This window comes from Perissodus microlepis, chromosome 2 (genome assembly GCF_051167445.1).
Source record: "Perissodus microlepis isolate ML-2025 ecotype Zambia chromosome 2, ASM5116744v1, whole genome shotgun sequence".
NCBI lineage: Eukaryota > Metazoa > Chordata > Actinopteri > Cichliformes > Cichlidae > Perissodus > Perissodus microlepis.
In genome coordinates, this window is record NC_140462.1 from 19664042 (window position 1) to 19684841 (window position 20800).

General features: G+C 39.6%; 1 protein-coding gene across 5 annotated transcripts; it reads right to left on the reverse strand.

Moving 5' to 3' along the window:
- Positions 1 to 215: 215 nt before the first annotated feature.
- On the reverse strand, positions 216 to 19501 carry stag3 (STAG3 cohesin complex component). 5 transcript variants are annotated; one of them, XM_084952044.1, is made up of 32 exons: positions 19361 to 19501; positions 19122 to 19196; positions 18761 to 18854; positions 17196 to 17414; positions 16358 to 16454; positions 15977 to 16053; positions 15365 to 15569; positions 14843 to 14994; positions 14041 to 14238; positions 13419 to 13517; positions 12811 to 12890; positions 12199 to 12306; positions 11804 to 11900; positions 11061 to 11163; positions 10804 to 10907; positions 10554 to 10646; positions 10378 to 10470; positions 9651 to 9863; positions 8912 to 8979; positions 8734 to 8821; positions 8390 to 8470; positions 7013 to 7105; positions 5546 to 5738; positions 5033 to 5166; positions 4468 to 4569; positions 3497 to 3630; positions 3068 to 3190; positions 2573 to 2748; positions 1441 to 1633; positions 1054 to 1155; positions 847 to 934; positions 216 to 489 (listed from the first exon to the last, which is right to left on the reverse strand). In XM_084952044.1, the coding sequence occupies exons 2-32, from the start codon at positions 19148 to 19150 to the stop codon at positions 439 to 441; spliced, it is 3687 nt and encodes a 1228-aa protein (XP_084808170.1). In that variant the 5' UTR covers positions 19151 to 19196; positions 19361 to 19501; the 3' UTR covers positions 216 to 438. The 5 variants fall into 5 exon arrangements, with proteins under 5 accessions (XP_084808170.1, XP_084808171.1, XP_084808172.1 ...); XM_084952045.1 differs by having other exon boundaries at positions 9663 to 9863; positions 19361 to 19500; XM_084952046.1 differs by lacking the exon at positions 13419 to 13517.
- Positions 19502 to 20800: the final 1299 nt, after the last annotated feature.

The following is a 20800-nucleotide window of genomic DNA, read 5'->3' on the forward strand; positions in this document are numbered from 1 at the left end:
GTGCTTCAGTGTATGTAAATAACATTTTGAGTTTGTTCATTTTTAAAACAATACATTGTAATGCCTTACTTTTAGTATTGCTTTGTAAAATCAGGCATCTTTGATATACATTAAGGTGTTCAACAAAAAACAAAAACAAACTGTGATGTCAACAGTGAAGGCTATTTTGAAAAATGTGAAACTCGTAAAAGCTGAGGAAAGACAGAGGAACCAAGTCCAACTTTAGTGAAACATTTATTCTGAACATCGTTATTTTCAAAACATTCCTATTAATACATCAGAACAGCTTCTAATTCCAGACTTCCCAATCAACAACAAAATTAAGAGACAAAAACAGGTCTGACAGGTGAACTTGGTGTCATTCAGAAGAACAGATGGCTCTTAATATTCGTCACACTGAAACTGTAGAAGTCCTGAACAGATGATCCACCGCTAACCTCAGTCAAAGAGCTCGTCAAGGACACTCAGTGAGGTGTGACGTGTGGAAGGCTGCAAGCAAACAAGTTTTAGTTTTCAAGGTATGTTGTACTTAATCTAGATTTAGGTTTATGTAACATATTTGTATTCAAAGGGTATAAATATAGCACTAGAAGAAAAGTTCAAAACATCACACATGTGCTTCTTTTCCTCTCATCATAAATAGCTTTGTACATATTTTTTTCTCTGCACAGATCCTACAACTGTGGTCACTGAAGGACCAAAATGAATTTGTGGTAACAAGTATATGTTCCTTTTAAAGAATTAATTCATTTGTACCTTAGCTGACCAGGTGTTGCTAAAACAGATTACACAGTCATGAGAGAAAGTAGAGTAAATATGATGTATTTGGTTTTTTTTTGTTCTTACCAGTGTGTATCCAGTGTCAGAATCACTGTGGTAATCTTCAATCTCGTCCTCATCTCTTTCTGAGATGTAGTCTTCAATCAGGGAAAGCCTGCGAAGCACACACACAGATCCACTCTGTGATTATTTCTGGTTGAAAATAGCTTTTGTAAAATGAAACATATTCACAATTTAATAGTAAGTATTAAACAGTCTAAAAATCAGTCTTACAAGTTGAGGTGGGAGTTCAGGTCTTGCTGCCTTGGAGAGGGGGTGTTCTTGCTGGAGGAAGCCAGCCGTCTTTTGTTGGGTTTCACTTTTCGCATTTGTAACCTGGAGAGCAGCAGAAGACAATTTTCCGACTTCACTGTCTACCTGCTGTATTCTGTGTCTATGATTATGCCTTAATACACAGGGGAAATTAAATTTGTTTCATCATAAGCAAAACTCTGCAGGAGCTTTAATCTTCCTTCTTTTGCTGATTGCCCTTTTGACCAGTAACACAGCACACAGAAAAGAAAGGTACTGACATGAAATCACCTGACCCATGGCAGTAATTTACAATTGAATCAGAGGCAGCAGATACTGCAGACATGCTGATCATAAAATTTTACTTACCCTGGGGAGAACTCATCCTCTGACTCCGGCTCAGTTAAGGTGCTGCTGATATCCGACTCCACGGGTCTTGGTTTCCTGGATGCAATCCGCTTGGCGGGCTGCTTCTGGACAGTGGAGGTGAAGGCTGGGGTGTGCAGGGTGCTCTGGATGCTGCTGTTGTCCAACCAGGATCCTCTGGTGGTGGACGCTGAACCTGCAGGAGAGACAAGTCACCACACAAAGATGATGACGCTTTAATTGACAAGGTAAAGTAGCAAATTTGCTTCCTGCAGAATTCAGCAGATTCCCAAACACAAATGTACATGTGAAGTAAAAATACCAAAGAATAAATGTTTTTAAGGCTTTCGAAATGTGAAGAATGCTATTAAATTTACATCACTGTATTTTGAACAACTATGACAGTTTTGCACTGTTTCTCTTAATGGTACTGAGTCATTACAGCAATTCCTGGACTCAAATTCAGATCAACTCCATAAGTTACCACCCAACCCAAACCAACAACAGAAAGAAAATAATGGACAGATGGTTCATGTGCTAAAAAGAAAAAGAATAATATTCTTGTTATTATAACTGATTACGATAACTGCTTTTTCCTGACATTTGGGTCACTCGTCCTCTGAATGGCCCCAAATATTAATCAATCCATTTTCTTCCACATATCCATTTACATGGGGCGAACCAGCTAGCTGTCCACCCTGGACAGCTAGCTAGTTCATCTCAGGGCTGCCCCAGAGAAACAAACAGAGGGCATGGGGACAACATGCAAACTCCACACAGAAAGGTGGATTCAAACCTTCTTGCTGTAAGGTGGTAGTGCAAACCAGTGCACCAGTGTCATTTTTTTTCATCAATTTGTACATAGCCTCATTGGCAAATAGTAGCTAATACTGAAAATAATAATGAGACACTTCTTAGGATTAAAGAGCACTTCATTGGCATATGTCATGTCCAACAATCATATACCTCTCCTCACCCTCGCCCTCTGACCATAAGACAGGGTAAGACTGAATTTTCCATTAAATTAAGGTTAATTAAATTGACTTCCCACTTCTAAGCATTTTTAAAAAATAATTATTTCTGCTATGACATAGAGTATATCCATGCAGAGTGTTTTGTGTAGCATGTGCATCACCCTGAGCTGTGGTCCTCCTGCGTTTCACTACAGGCATGTCATGAGAAGGGACTTCGTCACCTCCCTCCTGTTCAGTGGCTTTAGAGGTGGAGCGAGCTTCCAAAGAACGCTGATACAGTTTGACTGGCGGCCAGGAGAGGGCAGCACTGGGACATGCCGATTTCAGAAACTCAGCTCTGGGAGGAGATGACAGAGAATCAGGATGGGACAAAGACTGAGGAAACCTTTGTTTGCATTTCATTTTCAGTTTCACTGGAATTGAACAAATAATTGTGAATCTAAGTTAAATGTGATCAACGCAACGAGTATGTAACAAGAATGAAGACACTGTTTTATTTTGTTTCACCTGTAATATAATTCATGTGGATTCATGACATCACAAGTATTCTCTCTCAGACTGTTGCTAAGTGAGATTTTTTTCCTCCATATGTATAACATACAGAAATACATGTGCAGTGTTACGAGTAAGCATGTCTGTGTGTTTTTGCTTCTCACAGCTGGGCGCGGTCCGGCTGCAGTAACTTAAAACTGAACTCGCTGAGGATCTCCAAGAAGGCCACATTTGGATTTGGCTCCTCTCCCTCCTGTGGGTCCCGAAATGCGAAACGTATGCCGTCCCTGATAAAAAAAGAAAGACAACACAAACATAATCTCTTGACATAAAGAGAAACACAAAATGAACAACCACAGTGTGAAGAATACTGTAATTTCTCTTTACAGTCCTCAAATCTGATGATTTCTTACTAGCTCTGAGTTAATTATTACAGATGATTTCTGCCATAAAGTAGCGTTTTTCTATGTGAAACTGTAGCCGCTTCTAAAAATGCTACCATAGAAGTAACAGAAAAAATTAATAAATAGGTAAACTAGGTCATGGTAAGGTTGGCCTGTGTGCATTTGTCAAGAGAAATGTGTGTTACTGACATGTGCAGGGCCACCAGTGGTTTGCGGACACGATGAAGATCAATGCCAAAGCTCATGGCAAGCCTCTTGGCCAAGTCTCTAATCTCAGTGAGATCCTGCCTGCTGTGGTGCTCCGTGAGCATCTCTGAAAACAGCTGAGCACACACAGACATGTTGCATAAAAGGCACGATATATATCTGGATATGCACAAACAAATATTCTGTGTTGGTTAGTTAAGGCTGCAAACTTTTAAGTAATTCAAGTACTGCTTGCAATTATAGAAGAGAACTCCCACATAACCCACGAAAATGAAGAACATGTGTTTTAATTTCAAATTAAGAGACAGTAAATATGTGCAGCTGGTTATTTAAATTGGAAAAACAACTCAGAATGTACTTCAGCTAACACACAAAGTCACAAAGTTTATTGTGTATGTGACACTCGTCCTTGCATACAAGAATGTCACTGATATGGAGCCCTGTATACTTTAGGTAGGTGTTTTATAAAAAAACAACAAAAATTTTTTTTAACGTGAAAACGGAGGGAAAATCATCATCAGACTACTGTAATGTGCTTAAGTAACAAATGAAATGATAAACAGTAATACAAACAGTACAACCATTAGGTGATATCTGTTCCTGTCAGCAGTGTACCCACAAATATACAAAACTAGTTAACTGGCTATTTTTATAGTGAAGAAAACTAACTCTGTTATGCTTCGATTGGATAAGTCACAGCAAATCTTAAATATTGTTTGATTTATGACTCCCAAGTTGAAGAGTTTGAAAGCATCTACCTATCACGTACCTACTGCAGACTGAAACACTAATAACTGTGTTGTTTTTAGAAGACCAGCATGCACTTTTCATCTCACCTCTCTCCTTCTGTGCCCCCGCTGTGAGCCTCCTACACTGTGCCAGGGAGGCGCACTGCACAGTTTGATAACCTCTACACTAAATACAAAAGATTACAGTGACATGCAAGTGCACACCTGCTGCAGACTCAGACAGACAGTCTTGGCACTCTGCACGGGGTTGATGAGCTTGCTCTTGCTCAAAGTCTCTTTGATGATGTCACCAAAGTCCTTAAAGTACTAGCGGAAAAACAAACAAACAAACCAAAAACCAGAAAAACATCAAATCTATTTAATTAACAGCTCTGATAAATGTCTGAAAAAAATTAATCGGACCCACTCTGTTCTAGTCACCTGTGCCTCTTTTAGCAACCGTTCTCTCTGACTCATTCCCAGCACCTCGGTGGTTCTAAAACAGATTTTCTCACCCTCCTCCACGCTCTTACACATCCTCTCCATTATTACTTTTTTTATGAATCTGCTTCCCGTCTTTCTATCCCAATTAATTCCCCCAAAGAATGTCGGTCCAACGACTGATCTCCAATTAGATTACTAAAGTCACGACTTTACCTTTTAACACATTTTGCCTACATTCACGCACGACTGTGATACAGAAACAGTAAAAATTGTAATATATGTAAATATAATGTGTTTGTGGTCATATGTGATAGGCTGGGCTGATAAAACCCAACAATCCCTCCACCTTGTTGTAGTGCTTGAAGACATCTGTGGCAGCAGTTAGGTCCAGCACCCCGTAGATGACCAGCTTACAGTAGCCAGCAAGTTGGTTGCGCTTCTTCTGAAGAAGACGTATCTTCATCTCTTCCTCGTCCTCAGCTAAAGAGGAGAGCCAGGTTGGCAGAAATGAGGAGTTAACAGTTTAGAAATGCAGAGATAGAGGGAAAGCATGCTGTGGGGTCTATAAGAGCATGAATGAAAGGGATATTTGGCAGAACATTATAAAATATGGAACAGAAAGTGGATACAGAAGAAGACTTAAAATAAGACATCAAAAACTGTACCCACAGGCAGTGATACAACTAAGCAGTTTCCAAAATATGGTACAAGCTAATAAAAACTACACCCCTTTCATTATTCAGTTCATTCTGACATCTGCTAACAGTGTTGTCACTTTGTCAACACTGGCTGACAAAGCGACAAATTGCTTCTGGAAAGTATCACAGTTCATGCAAACATTTATTGAGAGTAGGCGTACATTTTTCAGTTGGTGCCAAGATGCCATGGAGCTCGACGTCTTCAGTGTCAGTGAAGACATAGTCCAGAAGGAAAGCGGCCAACTCGGACCGCAGAGAATCAGATGGCAGGTGGGCCAGTGCCTGGAGGGCGGGCTCGGAGCGGACTGAACCCACACTGTACAGCAACAGCAAGTCACACAACAGCTCAAATGCCTGTAAGAGAAGGACAGAATTTATGTTATCCAAATATCAAGACCCAGCTCTATATGACTCCGAAATTAAACTGATGAGTAACTATTTAGTTTGTAAAGAAAATTATAGACTATAAATCTGATTATGTTTGTTTATATGATGACAACAAAAAGAATAACATGATAAATTAACATATATATCTGTGTTTTAATACAAAAACGTAACAAAATGTGCCAAGCACGACTAATTTTGTAAATGGTGAGCCAAACTAGAGTCAAAAGGTGGCACTTTCGGGTGGCACTACCTTGTTCCTTAGTCTCATCAACCGTCACAGATCGTCTCTGGTTTCAACACATCAAAGGCATCATCACAGGACTTTACTAGCCTGAGTGTGATGCAATGGTGGCTGCATCCATCATTACACACAGCCCCAACATGTTTGAGTAAAACTTATTTAGTGTGTTTTGTGCTCTTCACTAAAGTTTGATTGTTTTTAAAAGCCCAAATTTATTATACATCACAGTCTAACTAGTCTAAGGGGTTTTTTTTCTCGTTTTTTTTTTAAATATAAGACTCCATTGCAATCATCTGCTGAAATGAGGTTTAAGTAAATAAATGAATTTTATCAGCTCATGGGTTTTGAAAAAAAATCACTGCAAACAAAGCCTCACAAATCTTTTTAATCCTTTCACCTCCATACCACCAGGGTAGGTGTTTTTCCTGACAATTTCACACAGGCCAATATATTGTGCATCACTGTATACCATGTTCTCCATGGTTTGTTTACAGACACTGGACATCTCACTGAGACTTTGGTATAAACAGGATGGTGTAAATATTCAAAGATTAAAATCAATTACAATGATTAAGGAACCACAATAATCAAGATAAAACAATTACCGTCCATCTCTTTGGAAACAGTTTGGCTTCAAGGAGTCCAGCAGCAGCAACAAACACAAAGGTTCAATAGCACTCACGATCGTACTGTTTTGAAGAATTGTAATCTGAGTAATTACCAAATAATTATTGTGATTTTTTTGCCATAACTGATCAGTCGCAGTAATTTTCAAACACTTTCATTTCAAGTTATGTTTTGTCATGTCCCACAGGGTGATCTAGGTCTGTTGTTTTGGACTAATATCCTAAGATGGACTTTTGTCTCAGATAGCCAAGTGTAAAGTTGCCTTTAGTTAAAAAATGATATGGCTTCACTAGTACTTCACATATGGGATTGGTGCGCACTGTAAAAAAAAGAAGAAGAAGGAGGAGAAGAAAGACAAAAAAAGAGCTCTTACTTGATCTCTGATATCTATCTGATTCAAAGACAAACAATCCTGACAGACTCTGCAGAACGACCGCATCTCCTTCTTCAGGCACTTCAGTTCTGCCTGGAGTGAGAGAGGCACACAATAACAGAGGAAGACAGATTAAATATTTTCTTATCTTCTTACTAAGGCGTGTGTGTGTGTTGGCAGGGTTGGGGCAGTTAGTTTTCTAACCTAGAAATTCAGCTCCTTCTACACACCAACAACAGAAATCCTAATTAAACCACTTCAAGTGATAAGATTATTTTGGCTGCTCCCTTATTCACACAGGGTTGCCACAGCAGGTAGCTCAGGTAGCCCCTTTCTGCTATAGCTCACAAGAGATTCGTGTCTCCTCCCAGACTTGGCCCAGGAAACTTTTGCTTTTGGCAAGCATGGAACCACCTGTTAGAAGTAGCACCTCTACATTTTGAATTGTTGGTGACACAATCTTCAGAGTTTTAAAGGTAGAATCTGACACTCCCAGTCTCCTGTCTTTGTTAACTATGTCAAAGCAGTCTGTGACACACACACACACACGCACACACACAGACAAATCCCTGTTTATCTTTATCTAGGCCTTGTTACAGCCCCTCAGTTAATCAAGAAGCCGTTTTATCTCCTCTCCCGTTATGATCCTTTTGGCTGAACTCATTATTTGAAACTTTGTTTAGAATGAGCATCCACCACTGTAACAGTAATAATGTGATACCAATGGGAAAACACAATTTAAGTGCACACAGGAAGAGAAAAAGCTGTGTGAGTCATCAATCAAAACATGAACAGACAAGGAATGAAAATAACTGAGCAAGAGGAATGGATCTGGATGTGTTCTCTCTGGAACAGTGTTGAGAAAAACACACAAATGGCTGCATGAGTAATAATGACATGCTCAGTGTGTGTAAAAAATGAGTGAGAGAAAAACAGCAGAAAAAGTGAAAACGAACTCAGAAAGACAGAATAGAAACTAAAGAGAAGCAAGAATGAGACAGGAAACACGTGAAGACAATCAATAAGAAAAAGTGTGAAGCGGTGGGAAATAAATATCCGAGTGTCGCTGTGGGCTCAGATGCACTCTAACAGACTGTTGCGTTAATTGCCTGCTGTCTGCGCAGCTGGTGAATTGTTCGACAACACAGACAAGAAAAGCTTAACAATCACACAAGAAGGCCACCAGCACGGTCGCCTAGGGCTGCCTGTGATGTGATAGCCATTATGAAAGTATTAATCATGCAGATTAGCTTATTTCATGCAGGTAGACTGACACTACCGGGACCCATAACCGAATGTGTATCTGACAATAAAGATTCAGATCATTTGTAACCTTGTTGGAGGACAAACAGCGGTTTTATAACATGAGACCAGCACCTCAGTTGGCTTGGAGTTCACCACATTCACTTTGGCCCACATCAGGTGAAAAGCTGCACACTTCATAGCTGGCACCATCAGCTGAAATGACACAAAAGAGAGTTAAAATTGACCTTCAATTAGAATAAAATGTTTTCCTTAAACTACTCCTGTACAAAAACCTAAAAACATGACATGAGAATTAAGGGATCACATTTTTAGCCTTGCAATTCATATGACATTCATGTTTTGTTAACTAGAAATTCATTACATTCCCCATTTTACTTATTATTTTCATAAAATGGCACTGCAATAGTCATGACATTCACAATCCTCCCCCTCAAATATGAAACATTGGCATAAACCTCCTTATCAAGCTCTCTGGATTCCATCCGGCTCTTCAGCAGCTCAAGACAGGAATCAAACAGCTTCCAGGCAGTCGGGTCCTTAGCACTGGAAATAATGCACACACACGCAATACAGTTACATACTTCTGTGTAAGAATTATTTAACACTATTGTCGCAAGTATTATAACAGCATACCTGCTAAGGGCAGCAATCCTTTTTAAGGCAGTGGCTCCACTGTATGTGTCATCATCATCTGCAATACCCTAGGTCACAAACACAAAATGATACAGATAATAGTTCCACATAGATATTATTTCAGTTTTTGTTTCCAGTTTTCATTATACATTATTAGTATTTCAGTAAAACTAAATAAAACTCATGCAATACTACACCAATCCAACAAAAACCCAAACTAAATTCTTGTAAAGTTTCTGATCTATTTTCTTTCATAAATACAACTGATATTAAACATGTTTCATATGAGTCATACTGACATAATTCCTCTAAAACAGCACAGCTTTCAGACTGCTTTAAATGCCACCCCCCACCCACGTGCTTTGCAAGCCTTCTGTTTACAAAGGGCAGCCAATCATAACAAAGCCAGCTTAAAGGGAAGAGAGACAAATTAGCTATATTGGTTAGACAGAGGATGAACTGAGGGGCAGCAACGAGGCCCAATACAAGCTTTTAATTAAGATTATTTTACAGTGAATCAAGCAAAGCTACTCTAGTCCAAGACATGAAAATATGGACATAAAAATAAGCACAGTACATCCCCTTTAAACTATATTCATTCACAACAAAAAAACCAAAACAAAACAGAGGATTAAAAACAACAAAACAAAACAACAATTTCAACAAAACTTGCATTTAAGTATAAAGTATGCACATGCACAATATAAAATGTATCTGCTGGTATGCAAGCATCACTGACACACTCTCCAACCTGGAGCAGGTCATTTACGTAGGTGCTGAAACATTCGGTAAGGACATCAAACAGCTGGCTGAATGCCATTTGTGCGCGGGAGGAGAAGGTGTAGCAGTCGGAGCTGAGAGCGCTGACCAGGTGGGCGCAAGCCTCCAGTACGGCGACCTCTGTGTGCTTCTCCACAATGCCACATACCTGGGACAGCAGCAGGTCCAAATGCTGAACAGAAGAAGTAGAATATGAATGTAACGCTTAGGATAGTAATTATTTAAAGGTAAATCGCTTGCCCTCCCACTTGAGGACACTGAACTGAACCACTGGTTCAGCATCTGGCTGAGGAAATCTCTAACTGCAGGCAAGCTTAAAACTCACAGCTGGCATGACCTGAAAGTCAGCCACTGTTTAACTGTAGACCTGACAGGCTTCAGTTCATTTTCCTCTAATATTGGAATATTATATTTGCATTAATATTAAGATGCTAAATCATAAAATAATAGTGAAGCTCCAAAATAAAAGAAATAAAATTGTCTTTGAGCATTGGTAGCCTCTTTTTCTCTTTAAGCCATTAAGCTTAATTTCTCTGATTTCTTTATATCATTACCATATAATTCACATTGAGCGTGAACTAACTTGGATACTGAATAAGAGAAAAAAAAACTATAGAAGCACAAATACTTTCTAAATATATTTCATTACATATTGACGACAATAAACACATTTCTGGTCCTCCTACCTTTTCCAGCCACTGAGCGCTGCTGTACATCTCCAGGTCAAAGTACAGGGGAGCTTTGAGGAGCAGTTTCACGTTCCTTGCATCCGCTGAGTACTGCAGGTCAGTATAAACATAAACTCTTCTTTAAAAATTTAAAGCAACAATAAAAAAAGCTGAATATTTGTATTTAAATGAACCTTGGCAAGCAGCTGTGGCAGTAAAGGGATGAAGTGTGTTGTGATGCGTCTCTTGTCTTGTTCCTGGATTTTCTTATCCTTCATACTGAGGTTCTAATCCCACATGACCATTCAGCAATCAATCACAGGCAAGATTTGTTTAGTGGAGAAAATGTGCAAAATGTGTCATAAAATATTTCATTTACAGCCTCCACTGTTCCATTAAACACAAGTCACACAGCATTATTCTTGCATTTGAATGTGTCACCACCTTTTTGCCCTGAGTTCTCCCAACAGGTGGGGTTGCCTGTGCTGCCTGTCTGATCGCACACATCATCAGCTCTATGAGCACACCCTCCTCCTCATACATCAGTTCTGACAACACAAAAACAGACAGTTGAAGAAACAGAGTAGGAACAAAAAGGAGCAGCTATCACTAACTTGCCATTTTTATTGGTGCTGGGGAAAAATGGCTATGTGCTTAGGCTCATACTCTTGTCATGTTTACAGTTTTATCTTGTTCCTCACCATCATCTTGTAGAAGGAAAGTGGTCATTGTCTCCCAGTCTCTCAGCTCAGATCCTGCCACATGCCAAAGGCTGTCCACCAGATATGCCCCATGCTCATGGAACTGTTAGGAGAATGGATCTTTTAGCATGTGTCTCCACATCAAACTCCACATCAAAGGAGCCAAGTGAGGTGGGTCTGGATATCTGATAAGGATGCCTCCTGGGTGCCAATTTGGCAAAGGTGTTTTTGACATTATACTGGGAGGAAGCCCCATACAAGACCCAGGGCAAGCTGGAGCAATTACATCTCTTGGCTGTCTCAGTGCCTCAGTGTCACGCCAGAGAAGATGGAGGAGGTGGCTGTGGACAGCAAGCTCTGGGCGTCTCCCCGAGACTGCTGCCCCCAGACTAGCAGCAGAATATGGTTGGATTAATTTTTTCGTAAGAAAATTTTACAGTGTGTTAATAAGTATTATATAGTCTCTATATTTGAAATTAAGTCAGAGTTAAAGCATGTCCTCCTGCGTCTGCGCTGGTCAAGACTAGTTTCCCTCATGTTAGACAGATGTTTAGGGTCACCATTTGTCAATCTATGATGAACTCTTGCCAGAAAGCTGATGCGTTCACAGAAAGGTTAACAGGTTTGACCAACTTGAGTAACATCCTCTTGGCTCCGCTCTGCATTTTTGTACTTTCATATCGCCTTAAATTCCAAACAGAGGAGAATGAAAGAGAGGGGGCATAGAGAGAAAGAAATACTACCTCACTCTGGATGTAGAAGGAGATGAGGATTTGAAAAAAGGCTGCATTGTTGCCTTTGTCATTCTCCTGGCTGTGACTGGTAATCACACTTTTCAGCCTAACATATACACATAAAATAAAAAACAAGAACATTTTACATAATATTAACTAAAAATACAGGTTGAAATTATGCAAATGAGATTGGTCAACAGTAAAAACTCAATTATAAATGAAACTACATGTTTGTATAGAATTTCCACTTTATTTTTGAGGGTCAGTAATGAATTAGTAAATCCAACAAAAATTAGAACATTTTTGTAAAAGATAATCAAAGGGAAATATGCAATAAATAAATAAATAAACAGCAACATTTACACTTCTGTAAATGTATGTGACCAAGTGTGGTTAAAGCGTACTTGCTGTATAGGAAGCCACCAGCTGCAGATGCCAGACCTCGGTGTGAAGCGTAAACCAGTGGATAAATGTGGCCACACTCCTCTTCGTCCAGTCCTTCATCTGTTCTCCTGCAAGTACACACATAAAAATATATTGATCAACTGAGGTACATACACTAGATAAAGAAGATGACAAACATTTCAAAAACCAGCAGTTTCAGTTCATTTTTGTTCATCTTTTTGATTTCCCCTAAAAACATCTAATTTCACTGCAGTCAGAGGTGTGAGATGTTGGCAAGCATTAGATCACGACTGATGCTATGAATCATCAGCAATCATGACCAAGCAGACTGCAGGAGTTATGTGGAACTATCACATATGTTGGTTGAGTAAGCATCTTTATATTTAAAATAAGAAACTGGGTGTTAAAGTTTCTTATTCTGACTTCTAAACGAATGCTAAATGTGTGAAAACAAGACTGAATCACAGAATTGGATATGACTTTTCTGTGATGCAACTCAAAAGTATACACTTCCGGCATTAAAATGTGCTATATTTGGTATACTTTGAGCTCCAACTTTTCCTCAGATAATGAGAACAAAGCATGGGGACGAGAGAGAAAAAGCCCTTTACTGATGGATCAGCAGCAGCAGATTGACCACTTCCACTGCCACGTCTGGGTCCTTGTCCAGCACCATGCTGAGAATTCTCTCCTAAACACACACACAGACATTTAGATATGCAGTGGCACATAAACAGAATACTGTTCAATCATGCCAACAGACATTCAGTAGATATGCATAATGCACCCACATCAACAGACATACATGCACACACACGAGCCCCATCATTAGGCACTAAGCCATGGCATAAATACCATTTATCTGCTGCAGCACATGTGGCTTAGGAGGGTTTTTATATGTTTGAAAAGAGCTTATTAACCATCAGTAATTGGCAGCAATTAATGCACCCAGACATATGCCCAGACAAAGGATGAAACCATAACAACAAACAGGAATGGTGGAAAAAAAAAAAACCTCAAAAGGGAAGAAAATACAGGGAGGAGGCACAAAATACTGGGAGGGAAGACATAGGCAGACAACAAAATAGAAACAATAGAAAAAGCTGAAACAATAGATTAAAAGCAGATGCTGAGACAGGCAGACAGTCAAGGGGGAGAAAGAAAAGAGGGAGACAAGAAGAATTAAATGGGCCGAGTCCAATCCAGAGGGATGCCTCACTTTAAATCTGCTGGTGAAAAGCTCCAGGCGCCCAATGAATTCCTTCTCCTGGTACAGACCCTGTAGGGCACGCACACACTGCAGACGCACTGGACTTTGCTAAGGGCGAGGAAAAAACAGAGTATGGTAACACTCTTTCTATAACCTGAATATAGACTTGTGCTCAAGCCAGTACATAGTGGAATTTCTCTTTGTGAAAATGTGAGTCTTCCTTTGTCTGTACATATTCTGCCATAGTGTCGTCTGTAGGAAGTCTACAAGAGCATGAATACCAAAATTGAAGGTTCTCATTGAGGAAAAAAGGAATTTCACATATAATTACTTCCATCTCCACTGTTGGTTGCACTCAGTGACAAATGATGCTGTTTCATGTGAATAAAGGGATGACATTACAGGAAGTTGTCAGGGTTTTTAATATTCCACCCTTCACCAGAGAAAAAAAAAATCAACTTTTTAAGCTGAAATTAAGCTTAAAATACATATTTGTTTATAGAATGGTCAAAAAGGACAAGACAACACCTAGACTTTGCTATAACTATTTGCAGACAAACAGTGCTTACATGCAGTCACCCTTCCAAAAGTCAGTGGACATACACTTTTTGTCCTCTCTATGTGTGTATACCTTGTCATGCATGGTCCATCCCAGATATTTAAGACATCCGTCATTAAGGAAGTCCTCAGGGTCCATTTTCAACCAAAGGCCCAACTCTTCAATACACACTCCCCGGATCTCAGGCAATTGGTCCCGATAACGATGCACAAACACACCACGGAAAGTGGCATTCATCATGGAAGACAGCTCCTCTCTGTTTTCTCGCAACTACAACACACAAATATCAAATAGAGCCACTCAGACACACACATACTGTTCAGAAAGACTAAATAAATGAGTCTACCAGGACTCCAACACTGTCGGTATATTGATCTGCTGTGGTAACCATCTTTTGCTGAAGTGGGCAGAATAAATAGCAGCGACCAGTCCTTATAGAACAAAAGGTGATAACTCTGATGATTATCAGATTAACATAGACACAAAAAACTGTATAAATGTTACTTTACATATTTTACTATTCCTCACAGAGCATGCACTTCCTGTTGTCCCTGTACTTGCACAACTCAAAAATTAACATGAGCAAGATAGGAAACGTCAGCAAGCACGTAAATCGGATAAGCGGAAGAGAATGGATATTTTGTTAGTAAAATACAAACTATTTCAAACATGACAGCCATTAAACAACCTGGGCAACAAGAGAAGAAAATGTTGGTGTAGTGGTGCCAATAACTAAATTATTTTAAGGGATATTTGCAAAAAATGTTCTTCAGTTACTTTTTTCCTAAAGCAGATGTCACAGCTTTAATGTTGTGACCTATGTGTTAACGAAAAAGTGGCTCTGTCTCTAAACTTTTGTTTTTCTTTGTGTCACCTCTCTAACGGTGGCCTGCAGTTCCTCCAGTCTGTCAGAGGCTCTGTCGTGCGCGCTCTTGCTGTTTTCCGTGTTGTATTGCTGCTGGGTGGTCTGCAGCTGAACAGAAACTAGTACAGCTACTTCCACCAACCCGGTCATCAACTTTATGGCTAGCAGAGGAAAACATGGAGATAGAAAAGTCTATAAAGTACTCTCAAACAACATATTATTGCAGAAGGTGTACTTTTTATTGACAAGTACAAAAGCGCAAGTATATTCTTACCAAAAATCAAACCTACCCAGACTAACCTAATTTTTGACATGCTGCTAAGCTTTATTTTACCTATTTTTTCCCCAAGACAAACCTATTAATTAACACACTGCATTAGCAGATTAAAGGCACTCTATGTATCAAGTACAAAAGTAAATTGCACTGAACTACCTTTCCTTAATCATGGCAAGAGTTCTGTTTAAAAACTATGCTGTTATAAGTGTTTGTATGTCTTTCTTTTTTTTATACACATGAATCAGATCGCTCACCAAGCAGGGTACTGGTGTGTCTGAAGGCTCGGACCTGGGAGTCTGAGAGGCCGGTGAGCAGAGCCAGCAGGGAAGGGAAGAGGTATTCATCATAAACAAGGCTATTCCGACAGGAGCGCACAAGAACCCTAGCAAACTCACACAGGCCTGCTTTGAAACGCTTCAGCTGGGGCCCTGGAGTGCACAGAGGGTAGTTCACTGAATCCTGGAAGAAAAGGGGGTGAAGCAGAGAGACAAAGAGCTTTAAGCTTCCTATTCTATGCTTCATGTAGTTATCTGAAGCACAAACTTCTGGTTTGTTCCGCTAATGACAATTACATCAGTGGAAAACCAAAGTGATTAACTCATTAATGTGTCCATTTATCAGCATTAAATTTTAATGAGAGTTTTCCATCATGCTGTGCTCCAACCTTCAGATCACAATCTCTTGAGACATGAAGGCTATTAAAGTTTCTGAACTAATTCCAGAAGGATTATTTGTAGGGAGAAGACAGACAAAAGACTACAAACTAGATTCAAACTTTCATTCTTGTAGGAACAAGCTTTATATTTTCAATTTTTTTACATTTTAACCAAACTACAGCTGAACTGCTTTCTTCCCCTTTCCCTCACCTCATTGAACTCTTTGGTTAGGGTGCTGATGATCTCAGCATTTTGCATGCTGTCAAACATCTTTCTGGTAACAACACCTGGACATGAAAAAAGTTAAAGGATAAAGAAATGTTCCAGATTTGGAAATTAAGTGACCCCCCCCCCTCAGATGAATCTAATATTACAATACTTAGAATACTTCACCTAGTAATAATTTCATCTACACGATTTCCTCTCATTTTCATTCCACTCTTACAAAATATCAGTTTTCTCGTCTCAACATTGCATCATTGGGTTACTAGCAGAAACGCTATTGATGACTGAGTCAAAATTTCAATCTCTAAAACTTTCACCCCCACCCCCTCTACTACCCATCTTCTGGCCTGTCTTTTAACCTCTGACCTTTGCATCCGCAGGACTGAACAATGAAGTTGATGAGCACCAGCAGTCCCGCCTCTTGGCTCCGCTTATAGCTGTCCAGCCACTCGTCTACCACCGTCTTAAGATTGACAGGGAGAAAGCAGCCAGTGAAAATGCTTCATTCAGATCAAAGAGCAGATACACACGTTAAGAATATATCAGTCAAACAACATTACTGATGTCAGCTTAAAAACTGGATTTTTATATGCTCTGCACTATAAGGTGGGATCTTTTTATTTCCTGGTTAAATCTATTAAATTGCAGTTTTTACCAACAATTCTGTATGGCAGACACTCCTTCACAGAAGCCATTCTCGTGATACTGGAAGTGTAACCTATTGTAAAGCAGTCAAATTTAGCTGAGAACTGTGAAACCTTTTCAGAACAGATTTCTTGAACTTCCATTTGCCAGAATTTCTGAATGTGCATAATAAGCCTCCCCCCAGAGTCCCCATCTGCATTGTCTTGCAGTTCTACACTGTAGTGACAAACTATTTATTACTGTATTTCTTTTGTTATGCTGCATTTCTTTTGTAGTCTTTACCCAAAAGCAGCTATAGCAAGAACAATACTTGGGATAGACAAGTGCTGTCAATCATTGACTACATGGTCCAGTGAGAACACCCGTCTCTCTTAATGTATCAGAGTCACTTCTGTAGGATCACATCAGTCAGCCACTGACAGCACATGATAACCCCTCATTGTCAGCCTCTTTCTCTTATAATTACACATGCCTCATTCAGCACCCCCACCCTTCATGTGTTTATCTCTAAGCTACCTTCCCCCTTCCTTCCACACTCCTCTGCTTGGGGTTTGCTCACCACCATGGCACTCTTTCCAGAGCAGACAGCATCATAGATATCCTTTGCGCTGATAATCTGGCTCTCCTCGTTCATGCTCCTAACAGATCTAGCAGAGAGCTGCATGGATGTCCCCTGAGAGACGGATTGTGGGGAAGGACCTGGAGGGGTGGGAACTGAGCTGCCATTGGGGCTGGACATCCCCTTCAGTGCAGCATTATGCCTGGTTCTCTTGGGTGGCTTGAGATGAAAGAGATTTATTTTGGGATTTAGAATGCATTTTGCTTGTCATCTGAACTAGCAACATGCCAAAATAAATTATATTAGACATCTATTATAGTGTTGTTGTCTTTTTGCTGATGACACAGTGATTACCAGTTTGGCCACAGAACCTGGAGCAAAGTATTGTGGATATCTGGCTTACTTTGATGTTTTACTTCAGTTAAACACCAAGAAAACAAAAGATTTTTTAAAATTTTAGTGCTATCAGGCAGAGACAACAACAGGTAGTGGTAAGTGGTAACTGTACTGAATTTGTAAATGAATACAAATACATAGGGATAGTGATTGATGAAAAACTATCATAGGAATCAAGCATAAGTGTCATTTAAAAAAAAGGATTATAACATTTATACTTGATGTGAAAGTGGAGTCAGTTTGATGTCAGTTTGATTGTTCTTTTTTTATTGGTAATTTGCTGAGAGCACTCTAACTTTTTGTTTTACTGCAATCTTACCTCCCTTACATGGGAGGCACGTCAGCAACAATACAGTCAACAAGTCAGCAACTTTGGGAAGGGTGGTGTAAAAGGGGTGAGAAACCATCAGTGATGAATTACAGGCTCTTCATGGTGAATACACCATCAGAATGGACATCTAAAGCTCAGAGGTCTTTTATACCTAGTCGCATATTTCTGATGAACAAGTCTAGGTGACATGATATGATGTGGATGTTACTTGCAGATAGCTGCATTTGATTTTTGCTGATGCTTCTGCTAATGTCTTTAATCTTGGTGAAAAACCCAGTGACAATATGACAAACTAGTATACTTTTAGCATCAGTTCAAAGCCTGGATGAATGGGGAGGATTGCATCAAGGTAGGGCATATGGCCACCAAATGAAGATCATTAAGAATGTGGAGACAAAGTTTGAGAGGCAAGCTTGAAATGGTTTTGACATGTGCAGAGGAGAGATAATGGCTACACTGGACAAAGGATGTTGAATATGGACCTGCCAGACAGGAGGAAAGAAGAAGACCACAGAGAAGGTTCATGGATGTAATGAAGGAGGACATACAGAGGGCAGGTGTGTGACAGAGGAGGATGCTAGGGACAAGGTGAGATGGAGGCAGATGATCTGCTGTAGCAAACCCTGAGGGGAGCAGCCAAGAGAAGAAAGCGAATAGCTGTGGCTGTAATGTCTTTTCTGTTGTAGTTGTATTCGTCTGACAGTCGCCAAGTGACACAAATGGAATTTCTGAAAGGTCTATAAATACAACATTTGCAGCTATTGTGATGTCAGATTTATCTTTTACAATCACTAATAAAAAAGCAGAAAGTTATTTTAAAGAGAAAACAAAAATCCACCTGCTTAGATACTGCTGGTTTTCTTCGCTTTGTTCCTTTCATGGTGGCCTCATAGTCACTGCCTGAATCAGTGGGGGACTCTAACTCCTCAAGACTAAAAGACAAGGGAAATAATTGACAAGTTAGACAAAAAAATTCAGCTTTACTGTGGTGAATTTAAATGAAGGGTGATAAGAAAACGGGCAGGTATCAATTATTATCAAATTATTATACAACCCTTAAGCTATTAGCTTCAGCCAGAGCACCCAGAGCTTTAGTAGCAACTTTCAAAATGCTTTTTAATATGAACGCTGTCAAATTAGAATTATTATTTTAATTTCTCTTAACCTTTTGACATTTTAACACAAAGTATCAGCATTACCTGTCCAAAGCTGAACTTCCACTTGCCATTTTGGCTGAAGGAATGTACCAGACTCACTATATTCAGGAGTGGAGGCTGTGAAGAAAGACACAGTATAAAATAAAATTAGCAAGATGACAAGCTAAACTTCATTAGCCTGTTTGATAAACTCAACTTATGAAGCTCTTAAGACACACTTAAAGTATTTCAAATGAAACTACTCAATAACCACCACTAGCAGATTAAGGATATCAGTTTACCACTTGATAATATAGTTAGTGTTGAGTAATTTTCTGCCTTGGCTAACTTTTCTTCCTCCTAAACTGAGAACTGCCGAAAGCGCGCCGCTGTGGATTGTTACTAGAAGGTGATTGGTCCTAGCAGAAAATAACTCGATGTTCATTGGTCAATTCTTCTGCATGGTTGTCTAGTAGTATTGGCAATAAATGGAACCAGTTAAACATATCTCCGTGACTCGCAACCCTTTCACCTTGCAGCTAATTTACTCTTGTGTTCATATAGATAGTTTTCATTATGTATATTGTGTTCATAGGTTTCATGGTTGCATCTATAGCTTGCAGCACCCTGAGGTGGTTGACTGGTCCCTGCCCCGCCACCGCAGGATCCTCACCCCTCAGTTCCCAGTTGGTCCATTGTTCTGTGTTTGAAAGGCTGTGACCAGCGTCAAAACAGCCTGGGTGAAACACAACTTCTGGTCTTCACCTTCAAAATAAAATATTGATGTGCTCATGTAAATCACATGAGATTACTCTAAAGCAGGGATCTCAAACTTAAATGAGCTGTGGGCCACTGCTGGTACGGTCATTTCATTGAAGGGTCACTTTAGTGTACAAGTAGTACAAAAAAACCCGAAAAACAAGAAAACACCCACAAATATTTGCAAAAACTTTTGTGTTTTGTTTGTTTTTTAAAATGTCAAATATTGTATAACCAGACAAAACTGCAAATGTGAACGGAATTTTCTTTTTCTTACTCTTAACTAACTGAAGCCTTTCATCGAACTACCAAATAAACAAATTGGTACTCTCTTTCTGGCCAGACATGTACTGCTATATTTTGTTCGCATTTAACAAAATAAAAATGGAGACAAGTTAGTTTTCTTTACAAATACCTCTCTCGCTGAACTGACACAGCCAATGATTACAAAACAATAATGCAGACTGTCATATAACTAATATTAGACCATGTGCACTGTTTCTCTGGGAAAAGAGATCCTCTTGTCCAACATATTAGGGCAATATCCCACATGAACGGTGACTTATGGATGCATTCATAGTGGAATTCAAAGATGATCGACAGAACAGCCAGTGAAATAACAGTTAGTTAATAGCAGTTATTGCAATAGAAAATGTAAAAGCAGGAGAGTATAAAGACAAACTTTAGCTTCCATGTATGCTGATAAATCCTCTTTCAGCTGCTCCCTTTAGGGGTCACCACAGTGGATCATCTGCCTTCATCTGTCTCACCTTATTCCTAGGATCCTTCTCCATCACATCAATCCTCTTCATGTCCTCTTCCACTAAATCCATGAATCTTCTCTGTGGCCTTCCTCCTGCCTGGCAGCTCAATCTTCAAAATCCTTTATCCAATATCCCTCCTCTGCACATGTAGCCTTGCCTCTCTAACTTTGTCTTCAAACTGTTCAACCTGAGCTGTCCCTCTCATATACTTAGTTTAAC

Excerpts from the sequence above, each read along its gene's own strand:
- stag3 (XM_084952044.1), bottom strand. The coding sequence starts at position 19,150 with ATGGCAAGTGGAAGTTCAGCTTTGGACAG. Across the intron at positions 10,647-10,803 it reads GGAGAACTCAGGGCAAAAAG|AACCTCAGTATGAAGGATAA; the intron begins GTGGTGACACAT and ends ATGTGGGATTAG. Across the intron at positions 9,864-10,377 it reads GCGCTCAGTGGCTGGAAAAG|CATTTGGACCTGCTGCTGTC; the intron begins GTAGGAGGACCA and ends TCTTCTGTTCAG.